Genomic DNA, 14,975 nt, shown 5'->3' with positions numbered 1-14,975 from the left:
CTCTAGATTGGTGGGATTTAGAGGATAAGGTGAGTCAGGATTGCAGAATCCCGGAGGATAATAGACCCACCCTGCCAGGTTCAGTCGCGTGGACGAATGTTTGTAAGTTTGGATTTATTTCTTCTGTCTGTTTTTTGATCCTTGTAACTACTAGTGCTACTCAAGCGTTACAATTAAAGCAGTACGTAAAAGTAGAAATTAAAACATTTCGTGGCTGTGTTTCAAAACATTTTGGCACGTTTCGAATCTGAACGCTGCACGGCCTGTAATGTTATCTTGGAGGAATGTGTGTGTCATTCCTGTTGTTTGACTTATCTTATCTTATTTTCCTCCCTCTTTTCTTGAACCGCAAGTAAGGCAAAGGAAGCCAGGCTAGGATTGAGACATGGGTGAGACAGCTGGCAGGGAACATGGGATTGTTACAAGATCTGCTGAGGTGAATTTGTCTTAAATGTTTTAATGCAGTGCATTTGATACTGAAACTATTTGCTTTTGCTGAGTAAAAACTCCATTTGTCTAGTATATTGGCTCATTTCCTGTGGGAGACAGTTGTTTGGATGATCAGATTCAGCAGCTGCACACTCAGTTGAAGTCTTTCAAGGTAATTTGTACTCTTAAATGAGTCTCAAGAGTATGTTTGCTTTTTCATATTTGTTTGCCATGCAAAAGTTTGGATACTTGACTAAATTGGTTTTTAATGGTCTTTAGAGCCGTTTGATCTAAATGCATATGTGCTTGCAATTAGTTTTGTAGACAAATTATGTATGCATTCGAGTATTTCATCATTTTACTGACTTTGCTATACAAGGTTAAGTCATATTTATTTATATAGGGCTTCATACAAAAGTTGTTTTAAAGCAGCTTCATAATAATAAACAAGAAAATGACAGTATTTCAGCAGTTCAATTATAAAATGAATGCAGTTTCAGCTGTTAAACCGCTCTGAAAACACTTGTCACTGTCCAGCTTAATTTAGTTCAGTGTTTATTAAATTTTAGTTCATATTTTTACTGGTAATGTAGATGATTTATGAACTTCTGTATCTGCAGAACTGCAAGAGTAAGCGAACAGTCTCATTGAGGTTCTCTGTCAAAGGAGTCAAAGTTTATGATGAAGATGAAATGGTAAGATCGTCTCAGGATTTCTGACATTTCTCTGTTTGTCATGTGGTTGAACTCTTTGTTATGCATCTCATCAGACGCTCCTCATGGCTCACGCCATGTGTCGGGTCTCGCTGTCCACTGCCCGACCATCTGATGCCCAGTTTGCCTTTGTCTCCCATAATCCTGGAAATTCTGATGCCCAGCTCTATTGCCACCTCTTCAGAGCCAGACATGCTCGAGCTGTAAGCATTAACATGACAAAACCCAGCAAAGGTTTTGTGGTTGGTGTGTTATTAATCACTTTGGTCATATTGTGATTGCAATATTGCACGTCGGTTCTAGAATCAAGGATGTGGTTTTCTGGTTTTCAAGTCACAGTAGTGATATGAAGAATTGACAAGACTATTACTGCTTTGCTTAAATGAGAAAAACTGCTCAAACACTAAGAATTGAATGTGTTCTATTTATTTTACTCCAATAAAGGCCCAGTTCCTGAACCTGCTGCTTTGCCGCTGTTTTCAACTGTATTTTCTGGAGAAGCACCCAGAGGAAGCACAGGATGAGTGTTCAGGGAAGAAACCAACTCGAACCCCATCGTTGCTTAATCAAGGTTTCCCTCTCAGTGTTAGTGCCTTGGTGTCTTTCCGCAGGGCTCCAACTCAAGGTCTGCTACCAGGGGCAAAGGTATGTATTGCTTTATGAAGTTTATCATAACCTTGATAAGCTTTTGAATGAAATTGATGCAAATGACATAAGCCGTTGATACAAGTACTAGTTTGATACTAGTTAGAGAAATATTCTGAGTTTACTGGTTATTTCACCATAGAAAATTGTCGTCCCCAATTTTTTATTTATAATTTTTATTTTATTTTATTTTTTTATTTTAATTTTTATTTGCAGCTTGTGGTTTTGGTATCACAAAAAAGACTTGAGCTGTAAGTGTTTAAATCTAGTCTAAATATTTTAATAATTTGTATATACAATTGAATGTAATTATTTTTAGTTGTTATAATAATTTTTAGTTATTTTTAGAATGTATTTATTTTAAGTAATTATCATTTATATTATCCAATTATTTATGTTATTGATTAAAAAATTATATGCATACTTTATTTTTAAAAGCTTGTTGTAAAGAGTTATAAATAGCCCTCAAATATTCCTTTTGAGAAAAAGTTGACATCAATTCGAATGCTGCACGGTTCTGCAGTGCGTTCATCTCAATTTCTCTGAACAGGTGATCTCACAGCCGAGCACGGATCAAGTCAGCAGTCCTGAAGAGGGCCCCACTTCCTCTCCGACTATAGTTCGTAAAAAGGCGATTCGAACTAAAGAGCTGCGCTCTGGAGCGTATCGCTCTTTTACATTTACTCCCCTCAAACAGCGGCACCTGCAGGATAAACTGAGTGCACCACAAGGTGGGATAAGTGTTAATAGAACACTTTCGAGAGTGAGAGAGTTCATTAGGTAAAGCACACACATAGTTAAGGTGGCTGGCTTAAGACACAGTTGGTTAATTATACTTATCATTTATCTTTGATCAATTATCTTGGATTTGGTGGATGGTGAGTCAAAAAAGGTGGTGGGGATTTCCATAATATGAATTAGTAGTGGTGTTGTTTTGTTTTTTTCTTCAGTTTTCTTAAATCTTATACATGTCTATCTTTTTTCCCCGACAGTAATATACACTCTTAAAGGTAAAGGTGCTTAAAAGGTTCTTCACAGCGATGCCATTGAAAAACCATTTTTGCTTCCACAAAGAACCATTCAGTCAAAGGTTCTTTAAAGAACAATCTCTTTTTTTACCATTTTATAATCTGAAGAACCTTTTGAGATATAGAAAGGTTCTTTAGATGTTAAAGGTTCTTTATGGAACTATTTAGACATCGTGATGGCATCGTGAAGCACCTTTATTTTTAAGAGTGTATGTGCTACAAAAATAAGATTATTCTGAAAGGAAGAATGAACTTGCGGTTAGTCCACACTAGGATTGCTGCAGTGTTTTCTTTGGCCAAAGAAAACAAACATGGACATGTCATTTGTGAAACTATTGAGAACTTGATTCCTGTGGGAATCTGAAGAATCTTTTCTTTTTGTGAAACAGAAAAGGAACAAGCCAGTGCAAAAGCATGCAAGTCTCGCGCTCCCAGTTTAGCCGAGACAGAAGAAGCTCTGGCTCAAGCAGTGTGGTGCTGTGCTGGCATGTCTAGGTCAGTGCTGGTGCACTAAGACAATGAAGTCTGTCATTTATTTATAAAAATTTAAAGGAATCGTTCATCCAAAAATAATAAATGAATAAAAAAATGCTGAAAATGTACTCCATTTATTATTTTAGATTTATTGTTACATCATTGCTCACCAGTGAATCCTGTGCAGTAAATGGTTGCCATTTAAATCCAAACAGCTGATAAAAACATCACAATAATCCACACAGCATTGCTTTCTCCAGTGAAAAAGTCCCCTCCCTTTTATTATGGAAGCACTAATTTAACAGAGAACTCAGAATTATGAAGTGACCGTTTAAAGTTAAAATGCCTTAATGATGGGTTTGTTTCTTACAAAAACATTTCACTTCACAAAATGTTAATTTGTAAACTGGAGTGGTGTGGATTATTGTGACGTTTTAATCCGCTGTGTGGACTCTCATTCTGACGGCACCCATTCACTGCAGAGGATCCATTGGTGAGCAACTGATGTTATACTAAATATCTCCAAATCTGATTGGTGAAGAAAAAAAGTCATTAACATCTTGGGTTCATTTTCGGGTGAACTATTCCTTTAAAGTTTACACGGTCACATAAATCTCAATGCTTTATTCATTTTAAAGCAGTACCTCTTAATATTAACTTTTGCATGTTTCTCCAAATTGCACAATTCTATTTTGAACACACGTTTTCAATATTTTAGTCTGTCATTTGTCATATTTAGGGTCAAATGCAATCTGCTGAGCTTAATTGTATTTTTTTTTCTAAGTTGATTCTTGGGAGAAATATCTTTACAGCACATAAAGTATAAAATTGTTCTCTCTTTAATAAGCAAGGTAGTAACCAGAATGAATTCACATTGCTTTTAATTTAGTATGTTCACCTGAGTCTCTGGTTTCCATTACAGCGACTGTAGTTCTTCATTGCTGGCAGATGATGTCTTGGGTGCCTTCCTGCTATGTCCTCATCCCAAAAAGCCCAACCGTGGGTCTCTTATAGTCCGCTTTCCCTCAGGACTGGTAACTCATGCTATTAAGAATTCCAATGGAAAGTTCCGGCTTGAGGTGAGCAAAGATGGAAGCTTTTTTGTCTGTATTTTTGTGTTATTTGCTCCGCTCTTTAACTACTTGCATCAAAAGTTGAAGGTAGTAAATGTCTAATGTTGTTTTACAGAAATGCCACATTGACTTTGAAAGCCTTGCTGCTTTGATTGAGCACTACACGGAGGTCAAAGAGGAGCTGGAATGTTCCCTGAGCTGCGCCCGTGTCAATCACTGCTACGATTGGGAAGAGATTGTGAATAAGAGTTCACGGTCGCTGCAGGACAACGAGAAAGGCACATTCAAAAACCAAAGTTGGATTTGAATCCTGTCTTTTATGCACTTTGTTTTTTTTTTTTTTTTTTTTTTGACGTTTTTAAAAAACATTTTATACTCTCTCTCTCTCTCTCTCTCTCTCTCTCTATATATATATATATATATATATATATATATATATTTTAACTTTACAGAGCTGCTGATCTTAGTAAACCTTCCTAACAAGGATCTTAAGTCACTGGCACACTTTTTTGATATTTTAAAAGGACACTTCTGTTTTGCCTGTTGGCAATAACCTCAACCCACCTAAAGCACTCACATTGTTGGTGTTTTGGTTTGAAACAAGCACTTATGTTTTTCATGTAAAGGTATACTCGACAGCGTTTTCAAAGGTGCAGACTATATATGTTTTCTGTCCCATGTATTACGTCTTTTAAATTCAGTGTTGTTTATATTGATTTTGGACATTTTTTCACTCACTTTAGAAGATAACCTGAACATTTAATCTAGTGAGTAGATTTTTTTTTTTTTTTTTTCTTTGCCTGGCTTTGCTTCCTTAATGTTTTGTAACTCTTGCACTTTTCACCTCATAAATGCACACATTTTCTGTCATTAGCTTTCACCAGTGTAAATTAAGTGTCTTGCCTCACTGCATAAACAGATTATACAGTCATTTTGTGTCCTTTTTTGTGGCTTTTTAATGTATATTAAAGAAACCAGTGGAATACTGCTATTTAACCACACACTAGAGCGTACGGTATATTTAGATTTGAAAGGATAGGATGGAATATTTACCAAAAAAAATTCTGTACTTTTTTTTTTTTTTTTCCACGCTTTATTAAATCATCCTGCGAGTTTGGAGTAAATAAATGTCTGGTAATACGTTTTTCTTCATGAAAAATATATTAACACATTTATCAGTACAAGCAGGATACTTATTTTATATGCAAATATTTAACATTCAGTCAGTGCGCATGCCGCTTTGTGCTAATACAGCCGACGCCTTTGAAGTTTGAGGTTGCTAGGCGACGCTGAACGCCGCAGCAAGAGAAGCACGCTGCTTTATTTGATTTCGCGAACCGCAGCCTGACCTCAAACGGGCCTTTTACGGAATCCGGACCGGATGGTAGTGTTCATAAGCGTCGTTTCTAATAACAGAAAGAGCTGCTTGTCTTACTGAGATGACCATGGCACACTACAGTCTGATCTTTGGAGTGTTATTTCCATTTCTGTTCAGCCGATAAGCAGTGACCACGCTATCCGTCCAGATGGCATCTGAATCCGTAAAGGTGGTCGTCAGATGTCGACCTCAGAACGACAGAGAGAAGGCCATGAGCTGTAAGATGGTGATCTCGGTTGACAGCAGTCACTGTCAGTGTTTCATTGAGAAACCTGGAGCCACGGAAGAGCCGCCCAAACAATTCACATTTGATGGGACTTATTATATAAGCCATTCCACTGAGCAGATCTATAACGAGATCGCATATCCTCTGGTGGAGGTAATATTGATTTGTGTGTGTGGTCAGTGTGACAGCTAGAGCCTCTATAAGGGGACATTTGCTTTCCAGTGTGCATGCCCATAGATATGGTTATCTGATACCTGTTGTCTCTTATCTGAAACAGAACACCACAGAGTTTAAATCAGTCACTGAAGTAACCTACAGCCCTTCCTTTTATTGATTATTTACTAGATGCTGTGTAAGTTGGGCCCTTTAGACTCTACATATTAAGCTTTGAGTATCTATCTATGCATCTGTCTGACTAGCTGTCTTTGTTTTTGAATTACATAAATATTTTATTTTTTTGCAAACAGGGTGTAACTGAGGGCTACAATGGGACAATTTTTGCTTATGGACAAACAGGCAGTGGCAAATCGTTCACTATGCAAGGTGTTCTAGATCCTCCATCCCAGAGGGGAATCATCCCTAGAGCTTTTGAACACATCTTTGAGACAATCCAGGTAACCAGTTTGCATATCATGTGATGGTACCATCATAGTATAAAAATCATATTTACTTCTATTATTCATTGACTTGTAATATTTAATATGAACGACAAAGTAAAATATCATAAGCCACCATTCAAAAGTTTGGGGTCAGTAAGATGCTTTTTTTAAGAATTTAATGCTTTTGTTAAGCAGTGGCACATTCAATTTATCAAAAGTGACAGTACAGGCTTGCATATTTGTTACAAAATATTTTATAGTTTTTTTTTTCCTTGTTGCTATTTGTTTTTCATTGTTTCAATGTAAACTCGGCTTTGCATCACAGGAATAAATTACATTTTAAAATATTTTTAAATTGAAACTTATTTTAAATTGTACTAACATTTCTCAATATTAGTTTTTACTGTATGTTTGTTCAAATAAATGCAGACTTGGTAAAGATATGAGAAATTTTGCAAAAACACTTCTAATGTAATTCCTATAATTAGAGCTATAGAGCTTAAGTGATCTTAAAACAGAACTTTTTCTTTAAAGTGTGCAGAGAACACAAAATTCCTTGTACGGGCCTCTTACTTGGAAATTTACAAAGAGGAAATCAGAGATCTTTTGGGAAAAGAGACCAAGCAGAAGATGGAAGTATGTAACCACTGATCACACATACAGTAGCTGAACACTTGTAAATGTTTTACACTTGTGTACATGGACTTCATGTCTCAATGCTGTGTGTGTTTAAGCTGAAGGAGCATCCTGAGCGTGGTGTGTATGTACGGGATCTGTCCATGCATACGGTGCACAGCGTTGGGGAATGTGAGCGGATCATGGATCAGGGCTGGAGGAATCGCTCTGTGGGATACACACTCATGAACAAAGATTCATCTCGCTCACACTCCATATTCACCATTCACCTGGAGATCTGCAACACAGGTCTGAATCATACACATTTACTGAGTCCTATGTAAATGAATGTATATAAATCATCTCTGTAATCTATTTATGAGCTTAGATGCTGCTGGTGAAGAACATTTGCGTGCTGGGAAGCTCAACCTCGTGGACCTTGCAGGTAGTGAACGTCAGTCGAAAACCGGTGCTACTGGAGATCGCCTTCAAGAAGCCACCAAGATCAACTTGTCCCTTTCAGCCCTTGGCAATGTTATATCTGCTTTGGTGGATGGTCGTTCCAAACACATCCCATACCGCGATTCCAAGCTCACTCGTTTGCTTCAGGACTCGCTGGGCGGAAACACTCGTACCCTCATGGTGGCTTGTCTCTCGCCTGCCGACAACAATTATGAGGAGAGCATCAGTACTCTACGCTACGCCAACCGTGCCAAGAGCATCCAAAACCGTCCACGCATCAACGAGGACCCAAAAGATGCCCTCCTGCGCGAATATCAGGAAGAAATCAAGAAACTGAGAGCGTTAATCTCTGGGCAGCTGGGATCTGCCAACCTCAGCTGTAAGAAACACAACAGTTGTTTAAATATGAATGTGTTTGAATGGCGCATTGTTGACTTTCCTCTCTGTTATCAGCACTTTTGGCAGGTCAGAAGTCAGGAGATTCTCCAGCTGTTCTGTCACGACCCCAAAGCAATACATCGGAGAGCGAGGCAGAGAAAGATGGGATAAAAGAGGTGTGTGTACAGATTTAAAGTCAGTGGAAGAGTGTTCAATGTGTTGTTTCCACATATGAATGAGGTCTTCACCTAGAAAGATGAAGGATTTGAGGAAACTTTCTGAATTTTGAAGCCTAAATACAATTGCCAGACTCTAAGCGTTGGCTGTACGTAGGCTATAAGTGAACTAAACCACAGTCACATGACTTAAAACATCATTCCTACAACTCTTTCAGACTCATCTCTTTATTTAAATACTAAAAGAGTGTGATTTTAAACACAACTAGGCTGTGAAAGCAAACTAGTAAGTAGATGAGTTTTGCTGTTTTGCATTTGACTCTATTGTTAACTCATCTAGTTTGTCTTCTTTTGTTTGCAAATGTTTTTGCTTCCTTCCTGAAGCTCAAACAGTAGAGCATTTGGCTTTAGCAATGCCAAGGTCATGGGATCAGTTCCCAGGGAAACCAAGAACTGATAAAACGTGTACCCTGAATGCACTGTATGTCACTTTGGAGAGAAACATCTACCAAATGTGTACATGTACATATAAATTTAGGAATATGAGAAGAAACTGATGAAGCTACAGGCCGAGTACGATGCAGAACAAGAGACCAAAGTCAAACTCCAGGAAGACATTGCAACCTTGAGAACATCATACGAGACCAGACTCTCTTCTTTGGAGAGGTCCAGAGCTAGTCGAACACATACTACTGGTAATGTTGAAACTACAGTTTCCTTTAGGTTCATCTTTAGGTTCTATATCTTGTTAATCTGGTCAAATCTTCTTGTTACAGGTGGCCCTTGTGTGGACCAGCATAAAGAAGACCCCATCACTGCACCTGTGGCTTCACAGGAACAAGCGAATGCTGACCACTATGTACCCGAGGTGCTTTGATTTAGCCTGAAACTGGGTTTAAATAGGCCATGCGAATGTGTTTTCTAATTGAGTCTTTAATGGATTTTTAAATCGCACAAATCTAAATGACTCTTGTTTGTGTAGGAGAATCGGTCTTCTGCTGTTGCTAATGTCAAAGGAGCTCCCAGTGAAGAAAGTTCAGTTTTAGATATGGTTGTGGTTGCCACACCCGGTCAGCTGGACCAGAAGCATGTTTTAGAGAGGTGAATTTCAAGAATTCAACTTAAAATTGTATTTGTATCAGTTAACTAAACATAGAAACTATGCAATCTGCAGACAAATGATACTAAATCTTTTCTCAGAACTAACTTCAAGAGTGTGCTTTCTTTCTTCAAAATGTATACCAACTGGTTGCATGATTTGTTTTGGATGGACTGCAGTGACAGAAATAGACTTCAGAGAGATTGAAACTTATTTATTGGGATTGTAGGGGTGAATTCAGGTTAATTGGGACATTTTTGCCAGTCATCTTAATGGCAAAAAGTGTCCCAATTTACTTGATTTCACCCTAATAGCTATAGAAATGGTGACATCGATAAACGGGATAAATAATACTGTCTCTCTTATATTCTGTTGGCTGAAAGGCTGCAGCAGCTGGAGCAGGAGTTTGTGGGTGGAGAGCAGGTGAGGAACGAGGAGCTGAAGCAGAGACACAGACAGAGGAAGACTCTGGCCGACCAGAGGAAGAAGCAGCTAATTGAAGCTCTTAGCCAAAGCAGCGAGGACAGTGACAGCGTTCTGCTGAACGTATATGATTCCATTCAGGAGGAAGTCCATGCCAAGAGCAGACACCTGGAGAACACGCAGAAGAAGGTGAGAGATTTCACTATTTAGATTTAGATTACATTTGACTTACATACAGACATTTACGCTACTTTAATTCTGAATGAAATTAATTTATTAGCTAAATGTACAGAAACTATATTAAATCGACCATAAAAGCATATAAAAATTATAGTTTTCTTTTTCTTACTTTTAGAATAGATTTCTAGTTTCACTAATGAGATGAAACTGTAGAACCAGTCCAAAATGTCCAACCATCTGTTTATGTGATGAACAGCTAAAAGCTGCCAAGTTGGAGATTAGAGATCTTCAGGCAGAGTTTGAGATGGAGAGAGATGATTATCTGGCCACCATCCGGCGCCTGGAGCGGGAAGGCCAGCTCCTTCAAGGAATTTTGGAGCGCATGGCACCCCTGGTGCGCAGGGACTGTAACTACAGTAACCTGGATCGACTGCGGAAGGAGGCGGTGTGGGATGAAGAGGGAGGGACCTGGAAACTGCCAGAGGTGGTGGTGCAGAAAACAACATTACCTGCAGGTGAAGTGCTGTGGAATATCAGAGAATCTTTATTCGGTTTTATGTGCTAATTTCTAGCGTGATCATAGAAAAAAAACTAAAGAAACTTGTTCTGTACTAAAATTGATTCAGAATAAACGTGTCACCAGTAACAGCGAACCAAATACATTTTTTTAATAATTGTGATGCTAATTCATCGGGGACAAAAACTGTGGTTCTCGGTCTTGCAGAAAATAGTGCATGTTGCAAAGCAAATGTTTCAGTCAGTTCCTTGTGTGATTTAAAGGTACAGTGCACAGCATAAATGAGTACACCCCCTCTGAATAAATATAAATATGTATTTTCTTAATGATCACTAATATTTTAACAAGACCACAGGAACCAGATGAGTCCTTTGCACAATCTGACTCTGCTTTAGCCTAGATTCAAACTACTGATTTTGTCTGGCCAGAGGAGAATCAAACTATTTCCCCGTCTAAATACTGTAAAGCTGATATAAAGTCACCCAGCTTTATATCAAGCCAATGTAAAGCTGCTTTGACACAATTTGCATTGTTAAAAGCGCTATACAAATAATATTGACTTGACTTTGGCTAAAGTAGGTAATTCTAGTGGTGACAACAACCATGCATGTCACTTCTGCAGGCTGCGTCATACCCTGTGAGATAAAGTGTCACTCTATTCATAGCTTTTGCCGGCTCTGAGACACTTATATGTTATTTCTCCTGTTCTTTTTCTATCAAAAATTCACTCATCACTAAATGACCTGGACTGATTATTTCAGGAACCTTGTCACAAGTCCATTGTTTTTGAATGTCGGTGCTACTTCTGCTATATTTTCACACTTAAAACAATAATTTGGTATTCCTCCTGTACCATTGTCCTCCTTTATGCTAAGAAATATGTCAACTGGCAGTTTTCTCCCAAGTGGTTCCACTGCTGCCAGCATTAAGTCTGAGTATGATTCAATGGGCTATATAACACTTTTAATTGTCAGGAAATTACTTGTCTTTAACAGTTTTGGTTCAATATACTTACCTGTTGATCAAAAATAACTATATATAAAAATCTATGCACTTTTTGTAACTTTCAGGAGGGTGTACTCATTTTTGCAACACAACATTTTATCTTTTTGATAAGAAAATCTTATTTTGCTGAATAATTTTGACATTCTTCTTTGGTAACTGATCAAGCAGGCTTGATGGAACATTATATATCCAAAGAACCCTAACATGTCATCGAAGTAAAGAATAATTGCTGAATTTAAGTTTTAGAGGGGGTGTATTAATTTATGCTGTGCACTGTATATTCTCTCTCTTCTTGCTCTACAGTCCCTCCTTCAGGTGCCATTGCCCCTGGCAGACTTTCAGCACGCAGGAATTCTGCCTCAGACCTTGCCGACCCTTTTGTGGTATTCAGACATCATTAAAACAAGTTATTCCGACACTTAAAGAGAGAGTTCACTCAAAAATTAAAATTCTGTTATTAATTACTCACCCTCATGTCGTTCCAAACCCGTTGAACCTTTGTTCATCTTCGTAACACAAATTAAGATATTTTTGATGAAATCTGAGAGCGTTCTGACCCTCCATTGACAGCAATGCAACTGACAAGTTCAAGGCCCAGAAAGTTAGTAAGGACATCATTAAAATAGTTCATGTGAAATAAGTGGTTCAACCGTAATGTTATGAAGCTACGATAATACGTTTTGTGTGTAAAGAAAACAAAAATAACAACTTTATTCAACAGTTTCTTCTCTTACATATCAGTCTTCACATTCACAAGAGTACCATGATGCATGCATGTGCATTCCTCTGCTTACAAACAAGCCGCAGCGCATCCGGGTTCTATGACAGAAAGCTGCCATAAATAGCATTCATAATTTATTTTATTCTGTTGAACCACTGATGTCATATGAACTATTTTGACAATATCCTTACTACCTTTCTGGGCCTTGAATTTAACAGTTGCATTGCTGTCTATGCAAGGTCAGAGAGCTCTCGGAGTTCATCAAAAATATTTTAATTTGTGTTCCGAAGATGAACGAAGGTCTTAGGGGTTTGGAACGACATGAGGGTGAGTAATTAATGACAGAATTTTCATTTTTGGGTGAAGTATACCTTTAATTATACACAGACACACTACAAATATGCTTACACCAGATTCATGTGCCACATTCAATAATAGGGGTTTTACACTTGAAATTGCTGTCTGAGGTTCATTTTAAACTTGAATTAAATCAATCCTGTGTTACCTTAATTATTTGCATATTTTTGCGATGTATGCATATTTAATAATAATAATGCATTTCTTCATTCCAGTTAATGTTTTTGCTTTCACTGTTTGACATTTTATACTGCTTAGCTGAAACTAAACAAAGCATGTTAGAAGAAGTTTATGTAACAAGTACAAAGTGTGTGAATATTTAAAGCGGTGCGCATTGGGCGGTTAGCACTGTAAAAGCTCTTAACATGAACTAGGGTTAAAAGTGGTCTTGTCTCACTTTAACCCTAAAAAGGGCAAATTTTATTGCTATTTTCCATCTTATTGGGACTCAAATAATACGATTTCATGATTTGTTTTTTTTTTAACTTGACTCGACAAAACTCCAAAACAGAACACTTGGTTACAAAAGCTTGTTACAACATGGTTGTAATTCCTGAATGCTTTGGAATACAGACCTAAGGTTGGTCTCTTTTTAAAGAAGACACACGTGAAACGTTTAAAAAAAAAAAAAAAGAATATAAAAAAGTTATAAAAGTTTGTTTACAGTAAAGATAATGTAGAGTACTAATGGTTTTTATTTTATTTTATATAAAATAAATATTTTATAAAAAATATGCTGCACTCTAAAATTGCTATACAATCAAAGCCAAATTTATGTTCCAAATTTGAAGTTGAGAGTCCTGTGAGATTTAGTTTGGGCACTATATCAAAAATAACCACTGGGTTACACCCAAACTATTGAATTTTTTAATGCAGTTTTCTGTCACAATATCACTTCTATAACATAACAGTTACCAAATATGGAACAAACAATATCTGTTTTGTCAAGATTACAAAAAGATTTGATTTTCTAAAACACAAGCCACAATATCACAGAGTCTATATATGTTTTTATATCTTTATTTATGCCTCTAAAAGAGCGACGTATCCCCTGAGATACAAACCTTTAGAGACAGATTACAAAAAATGTAAGCATTTAATTCATTACATTTCAATGTAAACCTAATAAGCTAATGCTGAACAACAGCTTTTCAAACAGATAAGTCCCCTCCAACATGTAAATATGTGAACTAGATCAACTTTTATCGGAGGGTGAGTAGATTTCCCACTACAGGTGGCCATGCAGTTTTAAATGCTTCCTGTGAGCTAAACAAAGAAAGTAGAAACAAAAGTTATCTCATCTAAATATTCACAACAAACACCCTTTCAAAATGAAACCAAGAAATAAGACCTACGCTTTCACTGCTTCTCCCCACAGCTTCTCAAATGTTTGTATCCCCCAGGATACGTTGCCCCTTTTAGGGTTAAAAAGTTTTGTTCTTAACCTAGAGTAAAATTTTAACCTAGGTTTAAAAAAAGATGTTAACCCTGGGTTTAGTGTAATCTGAAAAGCCTTTTAGATCCACAGCATATTTCTTATGAATATGAGAAACATCCATAGCTTAGACTCATGTCTGAATGAGTCTAAATCCCTTTTTTAGCAGGAAGAGGAGGAGGACCGCTACAAGGAAATGCTCAACCGCAGTGAGAGCAAGCATATCGCCACTAACTACTTCAAGCCAAAACGGAGCAGTCAGCTGTTGGCTGGCGACTCTATCAAAAACACAAGTGAGAGACTGATTTAATATTAACCATTACGTTTTCATATTCACTTGTTTCACTCATGCAACTGTTGTATGTTTATAAATGTTGATCATTCTAATCATTTTCTCACAGTGAATTATTCTGGTTCAGTCGGAAATGGTCCAGTGCACCAGACCTCTGGGTCCAGTTTGTCTCCTCAAAACGTGGACTCTCTCCTTCCACGCCCCTTCCGTTTGGAGTCCCTTGGAGTCCCACCTGCACATGGCAAAGTAAAACGCAAGAAGAGCAAGACGCTCATCCCAACTGAGAGCAACTGACAGGACATGGCTTGACAAATCCCTCGTATGAGAGCTTAAAACTTCATCTTTTTAAGCTGCTTTTATCTGTTTTTAATTCATATGTATAGATATATAAAGACATATTTTTGTTGTATTAGTAATTAATGACAAACGGTAATTTTGTAACCTAAATTTCAATTCTAAATGTCACACAACGTGGCATAAGACACTGTAGTATAACCTTAGGGATTTTAACTAACACTACCTGAAGTAACAGAAATAATGCTACCTAATGTGCTGCTGTTTTATTTCAACACAGAAAACACACTTTTTGTGGTATTTTAATGTCTGTTGCTACTGTCTGGATCATTAAATAAATATTTTTGGCCTGAAAAACTAGTCTAATTTGTTTGTCCTTTTTAAGATTTATCCTACAAATTAAAGTAGTCTAATAATCATGGTTATGGCTGATCATATTCAACATGGAGACCATGT

General features: G+C 37.3%; 2 protein-coding genes across 3 annotated transcripts; both read left to right on the top strand.

Moving 5' to 3' along the window:
• Positions 1-354: 354 nt before the first annotated feature.
• LOC306854762 (SH2 domain-containing protein 5-like) lies at positions 355-4,669 on the top strand (the record flags this gene model as incomplete). The annotated part of the gene is made up of 9 exons (XM_079392998.1): positions 355-436; positions 521-601; positions 1,050-1,124; positions 1,199-1,345; positions 1,587-1,787; positions 2,338-2,518; positions 3,205-3,310; positions 4,212-4,368; positions 4,478-4,669. The coding sequence occupies exons 1-9, from the start codon at positions 386-388 to the stop codon at positions 4,667-4,669; spliced, it is 1,191 nt and encodes a 396-aa protein (XP_079249124.1). The 5' UTR covers positions 355-385.
• Positions 4,670-5,650: 981 nt separating this feature from the next.
• kif17 (kinesin family member 17) lies at positions 5,651-14,871 on the top strand. Of its 2 annotated transcripts, XM_079393885.1 has the most exons (15): positions 5,651-5,746; positions 5,858-6,119; positions 6,434-6,580; positions 7,100-7,201; positions 7,300-7,489; positions 7,569-8,021; positions 8,096-8,196; positions 8,735-8,891; positions 8,973-9,064; positions 9,179-9,297; positions 9,679-9,907; positions 10,155-10,413; positions 11,724-11,803; positions 14,100-14,226; positions 14,335-14,871. In XM_079393885.1, the coding sequence occupies exons 2-15, from the start codon at positions 5,889-5,891 to the stop codon at positions 14,517-14,519; spliced, it is 2,472 nt and encodes an 823-aa protein (XP_079250011.1). In that variant the 5' UTR covers positions 5,651-5,746; positions 5,858-5,888; the 3' UTR covers positions 14,520-14,871. The 2 variants fall into 2 exon arrangements, with proteins under 2 accessions (XP_079250011.1, XP_079250010.1); XM_079393884.1 differs by having other exon boundaries at positions 5,651-6,119.
• The last annotated feature ends 104 nt before the right edge of the window (positions 14,872-14,975 follow it).

The sequence above is a fragment of the Barbus barbus genome, assembly GCF_936440315.1.
Source record: "Barbus barbus genome assembly, chromosome: 35".
NCBI classification, from domain to species: domain Eukaryota; kingdom Metazoa; phylum Chordata; class Actinopteri; order Cypriniformes; family Cyprinidae; genus Barbus; species Barbus barbus.
Note: the sequence above shows the minus strand (reverse complement) of the source record. Positions and strands in the feature narration are given on the sequence as shown.

What these genes read in the sequence shown, in the direction of transcription:
- kif17 (XM_079393885.1), top strand. Translation starts at nt 5,889, where the DNA reads ATGGCATCTGAATCCGTAAAGGTGGTCGTCAGATGTCGACCTCAGAAC. An exon ending in AGACCAAGCAGAAGATGGAA is followed by an intron (nt 7,202 to 7,299) that starts GTATGTAACCAC and finishes TGTGTGTTTAAG; the next exon opens with CTGAAGGAGCATCCTGAGCG. An exon ending in CGACTCTATCAAAAACACAA is followed by an intron (nt 14,227 to 14,334) that starts GTGAGAGACTGA and finishes ATTTTCTCACAG; the next exon opens with TGAATTATTCTGGTTCAGTC.